General features: G+C 52.0%; 1 protein-coding gene across 3 annotated transcripts; it reads right to left on the bottom strand.

Annotated features, from left to right (window-relative positions):
• Window positions 1-1,227: 1,227 nt before the first annotated feature.
• Window positions 1,228-15,841, bottom strand: PAQR7 (progestin and adipoQ receptor family member 7). Of its 3 annotated transcripts, none has more exons than XM_005544378.4 (3): window positions 15,453-15,841; window positions 10,294-10,410; window positions 1,228-3,599 (listed from the first exon to the last, which is right to left on the bottom strand). In XM_005544378.4, exon 3 carries the CDS (start codon window positions 3,575-3,577, stop codon window positions 2,537-2,539), a length of 1,041 nt encoding a protein of 346 aa, XP_005544435.1. In that variant the 5' UTR covers window positions 3,578-3,599; window positions 10,294-10,410; window positions 15,453-15,841; the 3' UTR covers window positions 1,228-2,536. The 3 variants fall into 3 exon arrangements, with proteins under 3 accessions (XP_005544435.1, XP_005544437.1, XP_065383440.1); XM_005544380.4 differs by having other exon boundaries at window positions 14,700-15,514; XM_065527368.2 differs by lacking the exon at window positions 15,453-15,841 and adding an exon at window positions 10,971-11,040.
• Window positions 15,842-17,869: the final 2,028 nt, after the last annotated feature.

Raw genomic sequence — 17,869 nt, 5'->3', positions numbered from 1 at the left:
GGCTGGAGTGCAGTGGCACGATCTCAGCTCACTGCAGCCCCGCCTCCTGGGTTCAAGCGATTCTTCCGCCTCAGCCTCCCGAGTAACTGGAAGTACAGGCACACGCCACCACACCCAGCTAGTTTTTGTATTTTTAGTAGAGATGGGGTTCCACCATATTGGCCGGGCTGGTCTCGAACTCCTGACCTCGTGATCCGCCCGCCTTGGCCTCCCAAAGTGCTGGGATTACAGGCGTGAGCCACCGTGCCCGGTCAAAAATTTTTAAATTTTTTTTTGGCCGGGGGGAGGATCAGAAGCTCAGCCACCTCTTGCCCAGTCTGTAGCAGGTCAGCCAGGAGCCTCACCCATCTCTGCAGCCAGAGCCTGTCTTCACTGTGGACAGAGCCATCTCGCTTTGTCCCCCAGGCACAGTCTCGGCTCACTGCAACCTCAACCTCCTGGGGTCACGTGATCCTCCCACCTCAGCCTTCCAAGTAGCTGGGACTATAGGTGTGCGCCACCACGCCTGGCTAATTTTTGTGTTTTTAGTAGAGATGGATTTTCGCCATATTGGCCAGACTGGTCTCAAACTCCTGCCCTCAGCTGATCTGCCTGCCTCAGCCTCCCAAAGTGCTGGGATTACAGGCGTGAGCCACTGCACCTGGCCTATATCAAAATATTGATATACACATATTTTACGTGTGTGTGTATTTCGTAAGGTCCCCCACGATATTTTAGCAGTGAAGTGAAATTTCTAATTAATTTGGGTTTTCTTATCTTCCCAATTTTCCTTCATTGTATATATATTGCTGTGTACTATGGAAAAAGCAATATTATAAAAGTTAACATAACATACTCCTTTGGTGCGCATGCGAGGGGGCTCAATATGCATGGTGGAGTGTGCACGCCTCTGCCCCCTTCAGTAAAAACAAAAAAACCTTCCTTAATTGAAGAACAAACAAAAGTCTTTGTCAGATTATAAAGTGGGATTATATATATTTTAAACACATTTTAACTACTTCTAAAACTTTAGTAATAAAACTGCCCCCTACTCCCTTACCAAACAAATTTTGTATATATAGATATGGTATATAAGGCTCCAACCCCATCCCCCAGCAAAGATAAAACAAGAACTGCTCCCTCCACCCTATGTCCACTCCCAGGGGCCCCAACTTCCTCCGAAAACCTCCTCCAGTAATGCGAGCAGGGGCCCCTCCCTGAACAGGAGACAAAAAACAAAGAGGCGGCTACTGTCACAGTCACTTTATTGCATCCAGGCCATAATCCAGACCACCCCAGCCCCAGCCCCACTTTTCCTTCCGCACCTCTGGGTCTCTGCACAAGTTTCCCTCTGCCTGGAATGCCCTTCCTATTCTCCATCTGCAAACTCCTATTCACACTCCCCAACCCAAGACCCCGAGGGTCCCAGGCAGCACAGGTTAATCCCTCCTCAGCACTTCCCTTGACAGTTCATTCTGGTATCAAAGCCTTTGTCGGCCAGGCACGGTGGCTCATGCCTGTAATCCCAGCACTTTGGGAGGCCAAGGCGGGCGGATCACCTGATGTCAGGAGTTCGAGACCAGCCTGACCAACATGGAGAAACCCCATCTCTACTAAAAATACAGAAAATTAGCCAGGCATGGTGGTACATGCCTGTAATTCCAGCTACTCGGGAGGCTGAGGCAGGAAAATCACTTGAACCCAGGAGGCAGAGGTTGCAGTGAGCCAATATTGCACCATTGCACTCCAGCCTAGCCAACAACAGCAAAACTCCTTCTCAAAAAAAAAAAGTCTTTATCATCTTGCATTGATCCTCAGGGCCCAGCGGTGACCTGCCTCTGAGCAGAGGCCCAGGCCATTTATCCATTCAACACTGAATAGATAAATGAATCCTTAACAAGGGAACCAGGAAAGAAGCTGGGAACAGGCTGTGTGGGACACAGAAGCCAGAACTAGAAGATCTGGGACTCACTGTCTGGGATGGTGACTGAAGGGGTATGAAGCACTGGATGGGACCCATTTCTGTCTGGCACAATCTACTACCTTTGGGGTCTCTCTGCAGCGCCAACACTTGTGGCTGGGCTTCAAGGGACAGTAAGATCCTGCATATATTTTGGGCCTGCCCCTTCCGCATCCAGCAATGAAATCTGAGTAGAAGTGGGTTGCCAAGGCCTATCCTGGCTCAGCTCAAATCTGACTCTGGCCTAAGTTTCACCTCCTGCCTAGACAATCTAGAAGCCCCAATCCTCACCAAGCTGATCCCCAGCCTCACCCCAGTGAGTGGCAGTGGAGGGGCAAGCTGGAGTGGCCCACATCTTTAACTCTTTCCCTCTCCCTGGACAAGGAGCTGGGGCAGGCCCAGAAGTGGACCCCAGCAACTCCCAGCCAATCCGTAAATCCAAGAATTGGCCAGTGACGCCCTTGAGTTGAGTGGTGCACAAAGAGTCACTGTGGGCCAGACACAAACAATTTTTACCAGGACTTGTTCCCCCCTGGAGCCAAGCCCAGACCCCTGTCCCCCCACAATACCTCCCTCCCTACTAGATGCCAGCCCCCTTCACTTGGTCTTCTGATCAAGTCTGCGCTGTACCAGCTGGCTCAGGAGGAACGCGGTGAGGACGCTGCTGCCCACCGTGAGCAGGAAGAGACCGGAAAAGTTGTGAGGCCAGTGCGTGTGCAGAGGCTCATAGATGGGCCGTCGGGCCTCATAGTCCAGTGCCACAGCCTCCAGCTGAGCCAGCGTGCACAGCACCAAGAAGATGTGGAAAAGTTGGTGGCCCTGCCCGAAGACATGGCAGCTGCCAGGGAACCAGCGCTCAGGCATGAAGGTAGAGAAGAAGGCAGCAGCCAGCAGAAAGAAGACCACCTGGCACTTGTGGTAGAGAAGAGCTGGGTCATCTATGGCAGGGTCGGAGGACACGAAGATACGATGCACCACAGGACTGATGTCCAGTGCATAGGCCAGGGCGGAGGGCACTTCCTGGCATGTGCGGCCCAGCAGGCCTGGTTTCTGGATGTATTTGTTATAGCAGGAGCCAGTGCAGGAAAGCCAGGCGAGAAAGGCAGCCATGGGCAGAAAAACGGCCTGCACCCGGGCATGCCAGGAGGGCTCGATAGCATAGTAGAAGTGTGCCAAGGCACTGCCAAACTGGTACACGGCCACCCCCACGTAGTCCAGGAAGAAGAAGCTGTAATGCCAGAACTCGGACTTGGCCTGCAGGAGATGAGCCAAGGCACTGAAGGAGAGATAGGTGAAAGAGGCAAGGACAATGATGAAGAGGGGCAGGGCATGTGGGTCTCCCCAGAAGTCCACAGTCTCCACAAAGAGGGCCAGTCGCAGCAGCAGCACCAGGGCCGCCAGCAGATGGGTCCAGACATTCACGGCCTCGTTGTGCTGCTGGAACAGTGTGCGGAAGTAGAAGCGCCAGGTCTGATGCAGCGGCCGGTAGCCCGCATAGATGTACGGCTTCCAGAAGAGCGGTGGCACCTCAGCTCGGTCCACCGTGAAGACAGGCTCTGGCTGCAGAGATAGCTGAGGCTCCTGGATGACCTGCCGCAGACTTGGCAGGAGGTGGCTGAGCTTCTGGGCCATGGCCATGGCTGTGGGCCTTGGCAGGGAGCTGGGAGAGAGACCAGAGCAAAGTCAGGGGCCTGGTGTCCTGACCCCCATGAGCAGCAGCTGGGGGGCTCTGATGCCCAAATCCTACTCCCTCCTTCCCAGTGGCCTTATCCTTACACTGGGTTTAAGAATAGAAGACTCGTCCTATGGAATTCCTCATTTCTGACCTCATGAGAGCAAGGATCCCAGGTACCTAGAACAGTGCCTGACACATAGTAGGTGCTCAATAAATGTCTAAGGAATGTATTAATAAGGCTCCCTGCCTCGTTAATTTCCTTTCCGGTCCAGGCTCTACACAGCAGCACCAGCTGTTTTCTCTCCTAAAGAACAGATCTGGCCATGTGAAACACATGACAGGGGTCAGGCTCTCTCAGCCCCTGTGTTCGCGCCACCATTAGTGTTCATCTGGTGGCAGTAATGACCTTGCTAACAGACCCACTGCCTCTACCTATCTAGCTCCTCGAGAGTGGCCAGGGTCCCCTATTGACCCTCCACTACCCTGCATGACCTGGTCCCTGCTACCTTCTCCAGTCTTGTTGTGTAACCACAGTGCACATCAAATCCAGTCAGTGCCACCAACCCCTGGACTGCGCTTTCACATGTCTGTAGCTTTATACAAGTCGCTCCCTCCGCCTGAGACATTTTCCTCATCTCGCCTACCAGGCAAACCCCTATTCATTCCTCAAAAACCTATTTCTTGGCTAGGCATGAGGCCTCACTCCTGTAATCCAAGTGCTTCGAGAGGCCAAAGCAGGAGGATTCCTGAGGCCAGGAGTTCAACACCAGCCTGGGCAACATAGTGAGATCCTATCCCTATAAAAAAAGTTAGCCAGGCGTGGCGGCATGTGCCTATAGTCCCAGCTACTGGGGAGGCTGGGGCAGGAAGATCCCTGAGCCCAGGAATTCGACGTACAGTGAGCTATGATCACACTACTACACTCAAGCTTGATCAAGTTTGCTCTCAAGCGAGATCCTGTCTCTTAAAAAAACAAAAAAAACCCCATTTCTTCTAGGTTGCTTTCCCTGGCCTCCTGAACCTCCTACGATGACCCCTCCACTTGAGTGCTTATCATCAGACCATCCTTTGACCATTATCACACTTCTCATGATTGTTCATGTGAGCTCATCAAGGGGAGGCAGTTTGTCTCATTATTTTGTGAATCCCTGGTGCTTAGCAAGTCGCTGGCACTCAGTGCTGCTGAATGAAAGAACAACATGGCCAGGCGCGGTGGCTCACATCTGTAATCCCAGCACTTCGGGAGGCTGAAGCGGGAGGATCACCTGAGGTCAGGAGGTCGAGACCAGCCTAACCAACATGGAGAAATCCCGTCTCTACTAAAAATACAAAACTAGCCGGGTGTGGTGGCATATGCCTGTAAGCCCAGCTATTTGGGAGGCTAAGGCAGGAGAATTACTTGAACCTGGGAGGCGGAGGTTGCAGTGAGCTGAGATCACACCATCGCACTCCAGCCTGGGAAACAAGAGGGAAACTCCATCTCAAAAAAAAAAAAAAAAAAAAAAAAGAACAACATGACACCATTCTGATAATACTTCATATCCTTCCAGGCCCAACTCAAAAGACCACTTTTTTCCTGAAAGTACCCAGTTAACAACTGATGAACCATACCCCCACTCTCAAAATCCCCTCTCCAGACCCTCCCCCAACTGCCCATGGTTGCTAGTTCCAAATAAATCCAATATAACCCCTTACCCTGGCATTCAAGGCCCACATGACCTGCTCCTACTACCCTTATTCCCCACCTAACCCCAATGTCACACCCTGTGCCACCTTCCTTTCCCTGCACTGAAATCCTTTAAGGCCAGTACAAGCTGCCACCTCTGGGGCCTACTTACTGCTCCCCCAACCCCACTTTCCCCTCACCTATAATGGGTTACACAGTTTAACCTTGATTCATTCATTTAGCAAACACTTACTGAGCCCTTCTTTGCCTCAGACCCTGTGCTGGATGGGACAAGGAACAGAATGGAAGATTTGATCCCTGCCCTTATGAATGTCATGATCTGGCAAAAGATATAGAAACAAAAACAAATCACAGCAAATGCTCACACAGCACCTGCTAGAAGCTTCCCAGCAACGCTGCGAGGCAGACACTATCATTATTCCCATTTTCCAGGTAAGGAAACTGAGGTACAGAGAAGTTAAGTGCCTTGCCCAGCCACCTAGCCAGGAAGTAGCAGATGGCACAGGCATGCTCTGAACTCAAGTCTCTTTTTTTGTTTGTTTGTTTTTGTTTGTTTGAGACAGTCTTGCTCTGTCAGCCAGGCTGGAGTGCAATCTTGGCTCACTGCAGCCTCCACCTCCTGGGTTCAAGCAATTTTCCTGCCTCAGCCTCCCAACTAGGATTATAGGTGCCTGCCACCACGCCCAGCTAATTTTTGTGTTTTTAGTAGAGACGGGGTTTCACCACATTGGCCAGGCTGGTCTCAAACTCCTGACCTCAGGTGATCCGCCCGCCTTGGCCTCCCAAAGTGCTGGGATTACAGGTGTGAGTCAGAGCACCCGGCCTTGTTTTATTTTTAGATTATGTCTTGCTCTGTCCCCCAGGTTGGAGCACAGTGGTATAATCACAGCTCACTGCAGCCTTGACCTCATGGACTCAAGCAATCCTCCTATCAGCCTCCCAAGTGGCTGGGGCCACAGGCGCATGTTCCCATGCCCAGCTGATTTTTTAAATGTTTTTTTTTTTTTTTTTTTTTTTTTTTTTGAGACGGAGTCTCGCTCTGCCACCCAGGCTGGAGTGCAGTGGCCGGATCTCAGCTCACTGCAAGCTCCGCCTCCCGGGTTCACGCCATTCTCCTGCCTCAGCCTCCCAAGTAGCTGGGACTACAGGCGCCCGCCACCTCACCCGGCTAGTTTTTTGTATTTTTTAGTAGAGACGGGGTTTCACCGTGTCAGCCAGGATGGTCTCGATCTCCTGACCTCGTGATCCGCCCGTCTCGGCCTCCCAAAGTGCTGGGATTACAGGCTTGAGCCACCGCGCCCGGCCTTTAAATGTATTTTTACTTTATTGTAGAGTCAGGGTCTCACTTTGTTGCCCAGGCTGGTCTCAAACTCCTGGCTTCAAGCGATCCTCCCACCTGGCCTCCCAAAGTGCTGGGATTACAAGTGTGAGCCACTGTGCTCTTAACCACTACCCTAAACTGCACTTTGCAACACAAGGTGGCAAGGGCTATTCATCATTTCCTAATTATATACTGTTTTACCTGGCTTCAATTACCATCATTCACTGTGTCACTCATTAACTCAAACATTTATTGAAAAATCTGCCAGACACTCTCTCCCTGCCCGCCAAATAAATTCCCTCCAAGCTTACTTATTGGACCCAGTGTTCAGGTTCATCAGATATTTATTGTGACTACCTTTGCACCAGTCACCAGACAAGGAAAAGAGATTCAGGCAGGATAAAGCATTCATGTTCTCTGCCCCCAGAGGCACTGTGATCACCCCCAAAACCAATCAAATAAGTCACACGCAGTCCAAGTAAATGCAGGGTGCTTGCTATATGCAAGGCAGCATCAAGACGACCCCAACCCCCCAAACCCACATCTCCGGAGCCTGATTTGCATTCCTAAGCTTCTCCTGCATTAGGATTCTGGCATCAGCCCTGCTCCCCAGCCTTTCCTAGTCCAGTGGGGAAGCAGGAGTTGTTACACTGCTGCACAAGGGCTGCTGCTTAGGACAACAGGCATGTGCAGGACTCTTCCATTCCCCAGCAAGCCTGGCACAGGGCAGATTTGGGAAGCAGACATTACTGCTGCACTAATTAATGGGGCCACTTCCATCCAGAGCACAAGACCCCCATTGGCCAGCCTTGCTGGTTGGGGAGCCAGTACTGGATTTCTCCATCTCCCCAAGAGATGGCTTCAACCTCAACAATCTGGCCCCTTACTCTTGTCCACAACTTTGTCTTCCCAACTGAGAACCTTGGAGGGCCAGAAAAGACCTCTGAAAGCATCTTGTGCAGCTCTCTTGTTTTACACTTAGGAAAGCAGAACCCAGAAACTGGAAGGCCTTCCCCAGAGTCCTCCCACCCAGCAAGGTTTCTATTCTACTATTGCGTCAAAGACCAGCAAATGATGGTGATGGTTGTGCCCTGTGGACACCTAGCTCCTGTGTGCTTGTGATCTGGTAAGTCCAGTCCTGTGCTCCATATCCCACTCTTGGAACTTCCCAAGATATAACAGCACATTAAAGACTCTTAGAAGGGCTGGACACGATGGCTCATGCCTGTAATCCCAGCACTTTGGGAGGCCAAGGCAGGCAGATCACTTGCAATCAGGAGTTCGAAACCAGCTTGGGCAACATGGTAAAACCCCGTCTCTATGAAAAAATACAAAAATTAGCCAGGTGTGGTGGTGTGCACCTGTAGTCCCAGATACTTGGGAAGCTGAGGCAGGAAGATCCCTTGAGCCTCAGAGGCGGAGGTTGCTGGGAGCCAAGATCATGCCACTGCACTCCAGCAACTCTTGTCTCAAAAAAAAAAAAAAAAAAAAAAAAAAAAAAGCTCCAAGAAGTCCTGCAGTGAAGAAGTCAGCTTAGCTTTGTTGAATCAACATTTGCCAAGCTTATGTGACCATGGATTCCTTCCCTAGTAATAATTATAAAGCCAGCTGAGGCTGGGAGTGGTGGTTTATGTCTGTAATCCCAGCACTTTGGGAGGCTGAGGCAGGTGGATCACGAGGTCAAGAGATTGAGACCATTCTGGCCAACATGGTGAAACCCCGTCTCTACTAAAAATACAAAAATTTGCTGGGCGTGGTGGCGGCCGGCTGTAGTCCCAGCTACTTGGGAAGCTGAGGCAGGAGAATGGCTTGAACCTGGGAGGCAGAGGTTGCAGTGAGCCAAGATTGCAGCACTGCACTCAAGCCTGGGCAACAAAGTGAGACTCCACCTCAAGAAAAAAAAAAAAGCCAGTTGCAATGTAGAAAGTGTTTACTATATGCCCACTCTTCACAGTCCTGTTGCAATTAACTCTCATAACTTGCCTGTGAGGTAGGTACTATTCTGCCCATTTTGTTGTTGTGAATAATGAAATTCAGAGAAGTTAAAAGCTCCCAGCTGGGCGCAGTGGCTCACACCTATGATCCCAGCACAATAGGAGGCTGAGGTGGGCGGATCACCTGGGGTCAGGAGTTCGAGACCAGCCTGGCCAACATGGTGAAACCCCATGTGTACCAAAAATACAAAAATTAGCCGGGCATGGTGGTGCATGCTTGTAATTCCAGCTACTCAGGAGGCTGAGGCAGGAGAATCACTTGAGCCTGGGGAGCTGAGATTGCAGTGAGCCGAGATCATGCCACTGCACTCCAGCCTGGGCGACAGAGTGAGGCTCTCTCAAAAAAAAAAAAAAAGGCCGGGCGCGGTGGCTCAAGCCTGTAATCCCAGCACTTTGGGAGGCCGAGACGGGCGGATCACGAGGTCAGGAGATCGAGACCATCCTGGCTAACACGGTGAAACCCCGTCTCTACTAAAAATACAAAAAATTAGCCGGGCGTGGTGGCGGGCGCCTGTAGTCCCAGCTACTCGGGAGGCTGAGGCAGGAGAATGGCGTAAACCCGGGAGGCGGAGCTTGCAGTGAGCTGAGATCCGGCCACTGTACTCCAGCCTGGGTGACAGAGCGAGACTCCGTCTCAAAAAAAAAAAAAAAAAAAAAGCCAAAAAAAAGCTCCTTACCCACGGTAGGAGGATGGGGGAGGGAGGAGGGAGAGCCAGGACTGGTCTGTAGATGCTTGCAGACACGGCTGTTGCCCTGCTCCAGGCACCCTTGTCTGCATCCTACAGAACAACTGTGCAAAATCCTGGTCTAAAGCAGGCAACCAGGCCCTTTCTTATAAATTACTTTCTTAGGCTTCTAGCAATTCAGTCTCCCTAAGTTGCTAGCTACCCGCTTGCTCCCAATATTCTCCAGGGAGAATATTGGGCTCACAGCCACCTCCTTAGCTTAGTGACAGCGCTCCCTTACACCTCTCTCCCCCAGACATAATGGGCCCTATGGACAAAACCTGGAGGCAACATGCTAGGATGACAGAGGCCCCGCCACCCTATTTTCTTTAGACCTCAGCTAGAGGCCTCACTCCATCTAAATAGTTCTGTTTTCAGAATTAGTTTCCACCTCCTGACTCCATGGAAAGGGACTCTGATCTAGGGGAAAGGAAAAAGCAGGGGCAGGGGTCAAGCCTGAGCCAGCAGGATGAGGATGGGTATCCAGAGGGCACCATCAGGGCATCCTCTGAGTGGTCAGCCTCTGAGTCATGTGCCCACCAGGCTGCTGGGCCCTGTCTATTCAGGCAGCTCAGCCCAACTCACCTCCATAGGCCCCTCCAAGTCTGGCAAATTGCACTGGGTACCTGGGGGTTTCTCTCGAGCCTGGCAGCTGGTGACCTCTACTGTGGGACTGGGCAAATTCACCAGATGCTGAGCACTTCCACAGATGAGGGGCACTAGGGGCGGGGCTTCCAGGGACTAGGGGTATCTTGTGTGATGTCACCAGAGGGTGGGGCTAAAGACAACCTCCCACACCTCTCCTCCCCCGCTTCACCACTCCCGTAGTGGGGAAATCCATGCTAAACTGTGTGTCTTCCTAGCCAGGCCTCCGCTGCAGCAAGCAGCTCACCATTCACCTCTGCATGAGACTTATGGGGAAACCGAGGGCCAGCTGAAAAGTTTGACTTACCTGAGATCACACAGCAAGGCAAAGGCAAAGCCAGGTGACTAGGGCCTGGTTGATGGTAGGGCCTGCTTGATGGTGTCAGGCAAACTTCGGTGGCTCCGGTCCACTACTCAGTGGGAACTAGAATGGAAGGAGGTTAGGAATAAAGGAAAAAGAAGACACTATAAAAGCGCACAGAGATGGACTTCAGATTCAGACAAACCAGGTTTGACTCCTGTTTCCATAACATGCTAGCTGTGTGACCTTAGACAAGTGACTCACTTTCTCTGATTCTTAGCTCTCTCATGGGAATGACAACATTATCTACCTCATAGGTTGCTGCAAAGATTAAATTTAATAGAACAAAGTTTTGGCTTCATTTAGGGACTCAACAAATTATTGCAATTATTATTAATAATAGTAGTAGTCTTTGAAATATCCCCAGCCTGAGAGATTTGGAGTTTTCTAAAAAACTCTCTTCTTTTAGCCCTCAACAGCTAGTTCCATTGGATTTGGGGGCCTCAGGAATTTCACTGTGTTCTTAAACATTTACCTTATCCCTGGGGGTGTAGACCAGGGAAATTTGGCTAGAGTTTGGACTTCCAAGGACACTGACCTTACTTAATCATTAAACTGCTCTTAGCAAAGACCATTCAGAGTAACTGTTCTGAATTAACACAGCCCTGAAAATTGGTGCTTACCCACAGGCCCAAGAGACGTAGCTAAGAAGTGACAGCCCCAGGGGAAGGGGCCTCAACTCCAGCAGCTCAGCCCTGGAGAGCAGGAGGGCACAAGAGGGAGAACCGAATTAGCAGGTGATCCAAATGGCATGCGGTCTGGCCTGGACATGTCTTACAGAAGGTTTGGGAGGCTTCTGGGTTGGCTAAACCTCAGAAGTGCGATCTCCAGGGCTCCAGTGGGAATGCCTCTGTCAGCCTGAGCCGCTCCTTCCTCCCTTCCCCTCCCCTTCACTTCCCCACCCCTCCCAATTCATATTCCTCAACTCAGGGTCAGCCCTGCTCACCTCCCTCCTTAACCAAGGCTTGCCAGCCCCAGCCTGCTCTCCAAGGATACACACTGTCAAAGGTTCCCATAACACCCCTGGGGCAAAACAGACCAGGCTGCAGGGATGTGCTGGAAAATGGGCTTATGGAGAGGGAGAGCCCTGGGTTACCCCCATCTCACAGATTTCACTCAGTGCTTACTATATGCCAGCCTCAATGCGACCCAGGCATTCTATGTGTTGGGGCACACAGAAAATGAAGCAGACAGGCTCCCTGCCCCGACAGGCTCACCCACACAAATGCCCATGGGGCCTAGGAAGATCCAGCCTGGAGGGAAGCCAGCCAGGTGGTGAGCCTGGAGAACTGGAGAAGGCTGCTGCCCTGGGGGGTGGACATCCTCCACTAATCTCCAGCAGGCTGTTTCAAGAGAAGCCAGAAGCCTCATTTTTATGTGAGGATGAAATTTCGGGTCTGGAATTCACCTGCTGTGTGATTCTGCAAGAGTCCCTCAACCTCTCTGAGCTTGTTTCCTCTCTGGAATCAGAGGACTAAAATAGCTGCCTCTTGGGCTCCTGTGGTAGCAAAACAAAGCCATGGATGCCAGGTGTTCGCTCTGGCACAGTGCTGGCTCTGCCGTTTCTGTGGGGTTCTCATCCTGACTCAGCCACTCAATCCCTGTGTGACCTTGGACAAGTCCCTTCCCCTCGTGGCCCTGTTTTTCCAAATGTCAAAGGAAAGAGTATATTCACCAGTGACTTCCAAGGGCCCTTAGGCCCTGGGACAGTCCAAGAATATTTACTTTAGGCCTCCTCTGTGCCAGGCACTGGAGCTTCCTCAGTGACAGAGCCACTTAAACCACTGCCCTCATAGAACTAACAGCCCAGGGAATTCATACCAATGCTAACACCACAGGATTTTTTTTTTTTTTTTTTTTTTTTTTTGAGACAGGGTCATGCTCTGTCGCCCAGGCTGGAGCGTAGTGGTGCGAACACAGCTCACTGCAGCCTTGACCTCCCAAGCTCCGGTGATCCTTCTTCAGCCTCTTGAGTAGTTGGGATCACAGGTGCATGCTACCATGCCTATTTTTTAAAATTATGTGCAGAGACAAGGTCTTGCTACGTTGCCCAGGCTGGTCTTGAACTCTTGGTCTCAAGTCATCCTCCCACCTCAGCCTCCCAAAGTGTTGGGATTGTAGGCGTGAGCAACAGTGCCCAGCCAACACCTCAATATATTAATACCCTGCCCTCCTTGAGCTTATAGCTCAGCTAAATAACACCTATTATAAGCATTACTTGGTTACAATTCCACTTCCTCTTTAGTTTCCTTCTTGGCATGCAAAATATTCATTGTTGCCTCTCTGGGCCCTGATTGTTCCAGCACATTCTCTTAAAGATAACTTTTTCTCAGCATGGAAGGCAAAGTCTAACCCCATTAGATACAAATAATAAGGCCAGACCAATGTTAACACTGGGGCTGTCAGAAGAAAATCCTCTTGAAGGGTCTTTAGTGAGGATGACCCAATATGGCACCTGAAATATCATTAATGAGATTAGGTGCTACCATTCATAATATATAGTGGCTGGCTGTTGACAAAGAACTTTCACACACATTTTACCTCTCCCTCACAACTCTCTGGATCCACAGCCAACCTGGAGGCCCAGCTCCGGAGGCGGGAGGGCACAGCACATCTATCTGACTCCAAAACCAGTGCTCTTGCCCTTTGTCCAGCACGGGCAACTCCCAGGCACCCAGTGGTGACCACAGATTATACAGAAAGTTTTCATCCCTGGCTGGCCTCCCAGTCTCTTAGCAACTGGGTCACCTCCCTCAATGCAAGCTAACTCCCCAACTTGGTCCAAAGTGTTTAAAGAAAAAGTCCCTACATGTCTTCCAAAACTGAACAGAAACTGGTTTCTTTTTGGAACTTTAGCACTTGGGGCCTCCATGTATTTGTACTGGAAAATGTGATCAGAATGAAATAAGTAATTCTTTCTTTTCTTGAGATAGGGTCTCACTCTGTCACCAGGCTGAAGTGCAGTGCAGCGATCACTGCAGCCTCAACTGCCCAGGCTCAAGCGATCCTCCCACCTCAGCCTCCTGAGTAGCCCTAACCACAGGCACACAATACCATGCCTGGCTAATTTTTTTATTACGTGTAGAGACAAGGTCTCACTATGTTGCCCAGGCTGGTCTTGAATTCCTGGGCTTGAGCAATCCTCCTGCCTTGGCCTCTCAAAGTGCTGGGCTTACAATCATGAGCCACTGTACCCAGCCTCATTCATTGCTTTTTTTTTTTTTTTTTTTTTTGAGACAAAGTTTCGCTCTTGTTGCCCAGGCTGAAGTACAATAGCATGATCTTGGCTCACTGCAACCTCTGCCTCCCAGGTTCAAGCAATTCTCCTGCCTCAGCCTCCTGAGTAGCTGGGATTACAGGCATGCCCCACCACGCCCAGCTAATTTTGAACTTTTAGTAGAGACGGGGTTTCTCCATGTTGGTCAGGCTGGTCTCAAACTCGCGACTTCAGGTGATCTGCCTGTCTCGGCCTCCCAAAGTGCTGGGATTACAGGTGTGAGCCACCGCGCCCGGCCTTTTTCTTTTTTTTTTTTGAACAGGGTCTATGCTCTGTCCCCCAGGCTGGAGTACGGTGGCACCATCTTGGCTCACTGCAACCTTGAACTCGTGGCTTAAGCCATCCTCTCACCTCAGCCTCCCAAAGCACTAGGATTACAAGTGTGAGCTCCCACAGCTGGCCTGAAAAAACAATTCTTTTTTTTTTTTTTTTTTTTTTTTTGAGACGGAGTCTCGCTCTGTAGCCCAGGCTGGAGTGCAGTGGCACAATCTCAGCTCACTGCAAGCTCCGCCTCCCGGGTTCACGCCATTCTCCGGCCTCAGCCTCCCGAGTAGCTGGGACTACAGGCGCTGCCACCTCGCCCGGCTATTTTTTGTATTTCTTAGTAGAGACGGGGTTTCACCGTGTTAGCCAGGATGGTCTCGATCTCCTGACCTCGTGATCCGCCCATCTCGGCCTCCCAAAGTGCTGGGATTACAGGCTTGAGCCACCGCGCCCGGCCAGAAAAAACAATTCTTAAAGAAATTATTCTGTGGAGCTGAGACTCACAACTGCTCTGAGGAGGGGGAATCTCTCAGGCCCAGAGAGGTTGGGTGAGCTAACTACAGTCACTCAGCATGGGGCACAGAAAAAGGACCTGAGCTTCACTGCTGACCAGCAAGGAACCCTCTGGGCAGAGAAACTAAGGCAGGAGAGGGGCAGTCTCTCAACAAGAGGACCCAGAGGTACCACAGGCCTCATGACCAGAGGCTGGGTCCCTCTCTCCGATAGGAGCTCAGACTTGGGGTCCTGGGCTGTCCACCCAGGAGCAGCCAGACTCAGAATCCATCAAACTCTTCAGACTCGGAGGCCTTACCTTGGCCTAGCCCCACAGGCTTCCTCCAGGGGCTGCCACAGGGAAATTTCCGGGGATCTTCAAAGCCTGCAGCCTTGAGGCAAGTGCTGTGGGTTTTTCCCTTCCCACACTGTGTGTGGGGAACCCCAGGCTCTCCTGACACCGGGGAGGCTCCCTCATCCCCCAAGGTGTCTAGGCTGCTTGGGACCATGGAGCAAGTGCCCCTCTTGGCCCCCAGCAGTGCTATTCCCACTGTTTCTGGATCCCTAAGTGGGAATCCTTCACATCAGCCGGTTCTGGGCACCCACACCCCTTCCTGTCCCGGTCTCACCTAGATTCCCCCTCCAGAAAGCAGTGAGCTCCCTGACTGTCCTCCTCCAGGAAGGCAGCGGCCTTGCCCGGACCAGACGCCACTGCCCACTCCCTGCCCTCCATCCTTCACTCTACCCAAGCAGCCCTCCCCTTCCCTGCTCACTAGGCAAACAGGCTCTCAGGCCCCCCATCCGCATCCTCCTCAGTCGTGCTCCTTCTGTTCCTCCCACCCTTCCCAAGACACCCCCATCCAGTGAGCTCCTCCCTCCTGCGCCCTCCGCTGGCTGCTTCCCCGGGCGGGCGTCCTCTCACTTAGCCCGGGTGCTCCCCTCCGGCTCCGCGTCCTCCCCTGCCCCGAGAAGCCCTGCCCTTCCCACGTCCAGCCCCGCAACCCCGCCGCGCCCCGTGGGGAGCCCCCTCGTCTGCGGCCAGCCAGGCCTCCCCGTCTTGGCAGCCCCGTACCTGAGCCGGAGCCGAGCTGGGAAGGCCGCGGTGGCCGGGTCGGCGGAGCCCGCAGATAAAGGGGCGGCCGGGCAGCGGCTCCGCCCCAAGCCGGGGGAGGGCGGGCGGCCTCGGGCGCTCCGGCTGCAGCCGCCTCCCCGGGCCCGGGCTATGCCGAGCGTCCCGCACCCAGCCCGCTGCGCACAAGCAGCTCTGCCCCGCCAGGCCCACGTGTTGCACGCGCGGGAGAGGGGTCGGCCGCGTCGAGGCGGCGTCTCAGGACTTCTTGTGGCGTCACATAGATGGGGAGACTGAGGCCCAGGAGTGGACTCCCGGGGCTCCTCGGCGCGGGGCTGCGGCCGCGCTTCTCGCACTTCGGGACGACGGGAAGCGCAGCTTCCGGCTTCTGCGCCCGGCTGACCCTGGGAGGGTTGGGGAGGGCGGCCGCAGGAGAGTGGCTGAGTGTCCCAGCTAGAGCCCGGCCGGCCCCCACGCTCACTCAGCGCACCCCGCTCCACCGCTCCCGAGGCCACTCTGCTCGAGATACACCCCAGCGTTCGCACCTTCATTTCTCTGCTGGGGCAGCTCCAACCCCTCCTTGGGCACCCCTGGCTTCTTAAAGTTCCCACCCGAAACCCGCCCCTCGGGCAGCTTCCCCAGCTCTGTCCAGCCGAGTGCACCCAGCCTGGACCTGTATTCAAACACCCACTCTCTATTCTCTGGTGTTACACCTTCCCAGCTCTAGGAGCACCTGAAGGGTGAGGAATCCCTCCACATAGCAGGCCCCCCGTAAATACTGGATCAACAATGCCACAGATTGCCCGTTCCTCTAGTATGCAAAGACCTGGAACAGGCAGAATGGGGAGACCCCCACTCTCACGGCTCTTGGGAGCACACAGTCTGCCGGATGGGAGGCCAAGAGGAGACAGTCTAGGAGAAGACGCCGCTCTGCCCTTAGGGAGTTCTGAGACCGCTGGGAGAGGCGGTTGTGCCTAAACACGATGCCAAGATCCCAGTCCTCGAGCTCCCGTAGCTCACCATGGAACCTTGGGACAGTCTCCTTGTTCTCTCTGGGCCACAGGTTTATTAACTGTAATAAACTGTAAAACAGAAATAATACCACCAATCTGCCAGCACTGTTAGAAGAATTAAATAAAGCAATGGGCATGAAGGGTCTTTGTCCACTGCAAAGTCCTAGAGGAAGATATATTTCTCTATTATATTTGAAATTAATATAGTCAGGCCAGGCAAGGTGGCCCATGCCTGTAATCCCAGCACTTTGGAAGGCCAAGGTGGGAGAATTGGTTGAGCCCAGGAGTTCTAGGTTAGAGAGAGACATGATTGTAGCACTGCACTCCAGCCTGGTTGACAGTGAGACCCTGTGGAAAGGAAAGGAAAGGGAAAGGGAAAGGAAAGAAAGAAAGGAAGGGAGGGAGGTGGGAGGGAGGGAGGCTAGTTATGTAATCTTAATAGCATGAAACCGGTCTCTCCTTCAACAGGTTCAGACAAGCCCATAAGAATTAGTTAAATCTGTTACATGCATGAATAGGAAGAATAGCGTAGAACATCTTCATTTAGAGCTGATAGAGAACAGACAACGAAAACAAGTAAGGACATTATGGAGAAGATATTCTGCATAATAGAATATATTCTGTTATCGTGAATAAAAATTAAAAACTTGGAAGGTGACTTGGACTCAGCCTTCATTTTTGGAACACCTGCTCCATGCTGGGCTCCTTTCGAAAGCTACAGTTTGTTAATCTCTTGCCATGTGCCAATCGGTGCACTAAATGGTTACAGTGACTACCTCCTTTGATCCAGACAGCTCTATAAAGTACATACGATAATTAACCCATTTTACAAATTGGGAAGCTGAGGCTCAGAGAGGTGACAAGAGATTTTTCTGTTATCTCATTTAACCCTCATGCATTCCTTTGAGGTGAGTGTGATGATCCTGTAGGGGCTCAGAAAATAATACACCAAAGTCCCCAAAGTGAGGGCCTAAGAAGCAGCCTCAGTCTGGTCCAAAAGTAGTGAATTATCTCAGTTTGATTGTTTAGTCAGTTACAGACCAAACTCCTTGTTCAACTCTTCACCCCTTCTCACTACTGCACTTGATGGACGGACGGAAGGAAAGAAACAAAAAAAAAAAAGGAAAAAGAAGAAAAGAAAAAGCAAACTCCTGTAATCCCAGCACTTCGGTAGGCTGAGGTGGGTGGATCACTTGAGGCCAGGTGTTTGAGACCAGCCTGGCCAACATGGTGAAACCCCATTTCTACTAAAAATACAAAAATTAGCTGGGCGTGGTGGCACACACCTGTAATCCCAGCTACTCAGGAGGCTGAGACAGGAGAATCGCTTGAACCTGGGAGGCAGAGTTTGCAGTGAGCTGAGATAGCACCACTGCACTCCAGCTTGGGCAAGAAAGTGAGACTCTG

The sequence above is a fragment of the Macaca fascicularis genome, chromosome 1 (assembly GCF_037993035.2).
Source record: "Macaca fascicularis isolate 582-1 chromosome 1, T2T-MFA8v1.1".
Classification (NCBI taxonomy): Eukaryota; Metazoa; Chordata; class Mammalia; order Primates; family Cercopithecidae; genus Macaca; species Macaca fascicularis.
Note: the sequence above shows the minus strand (reverse complement) of the source record. Positions and strands in the feature narration are given on the sequence as shown.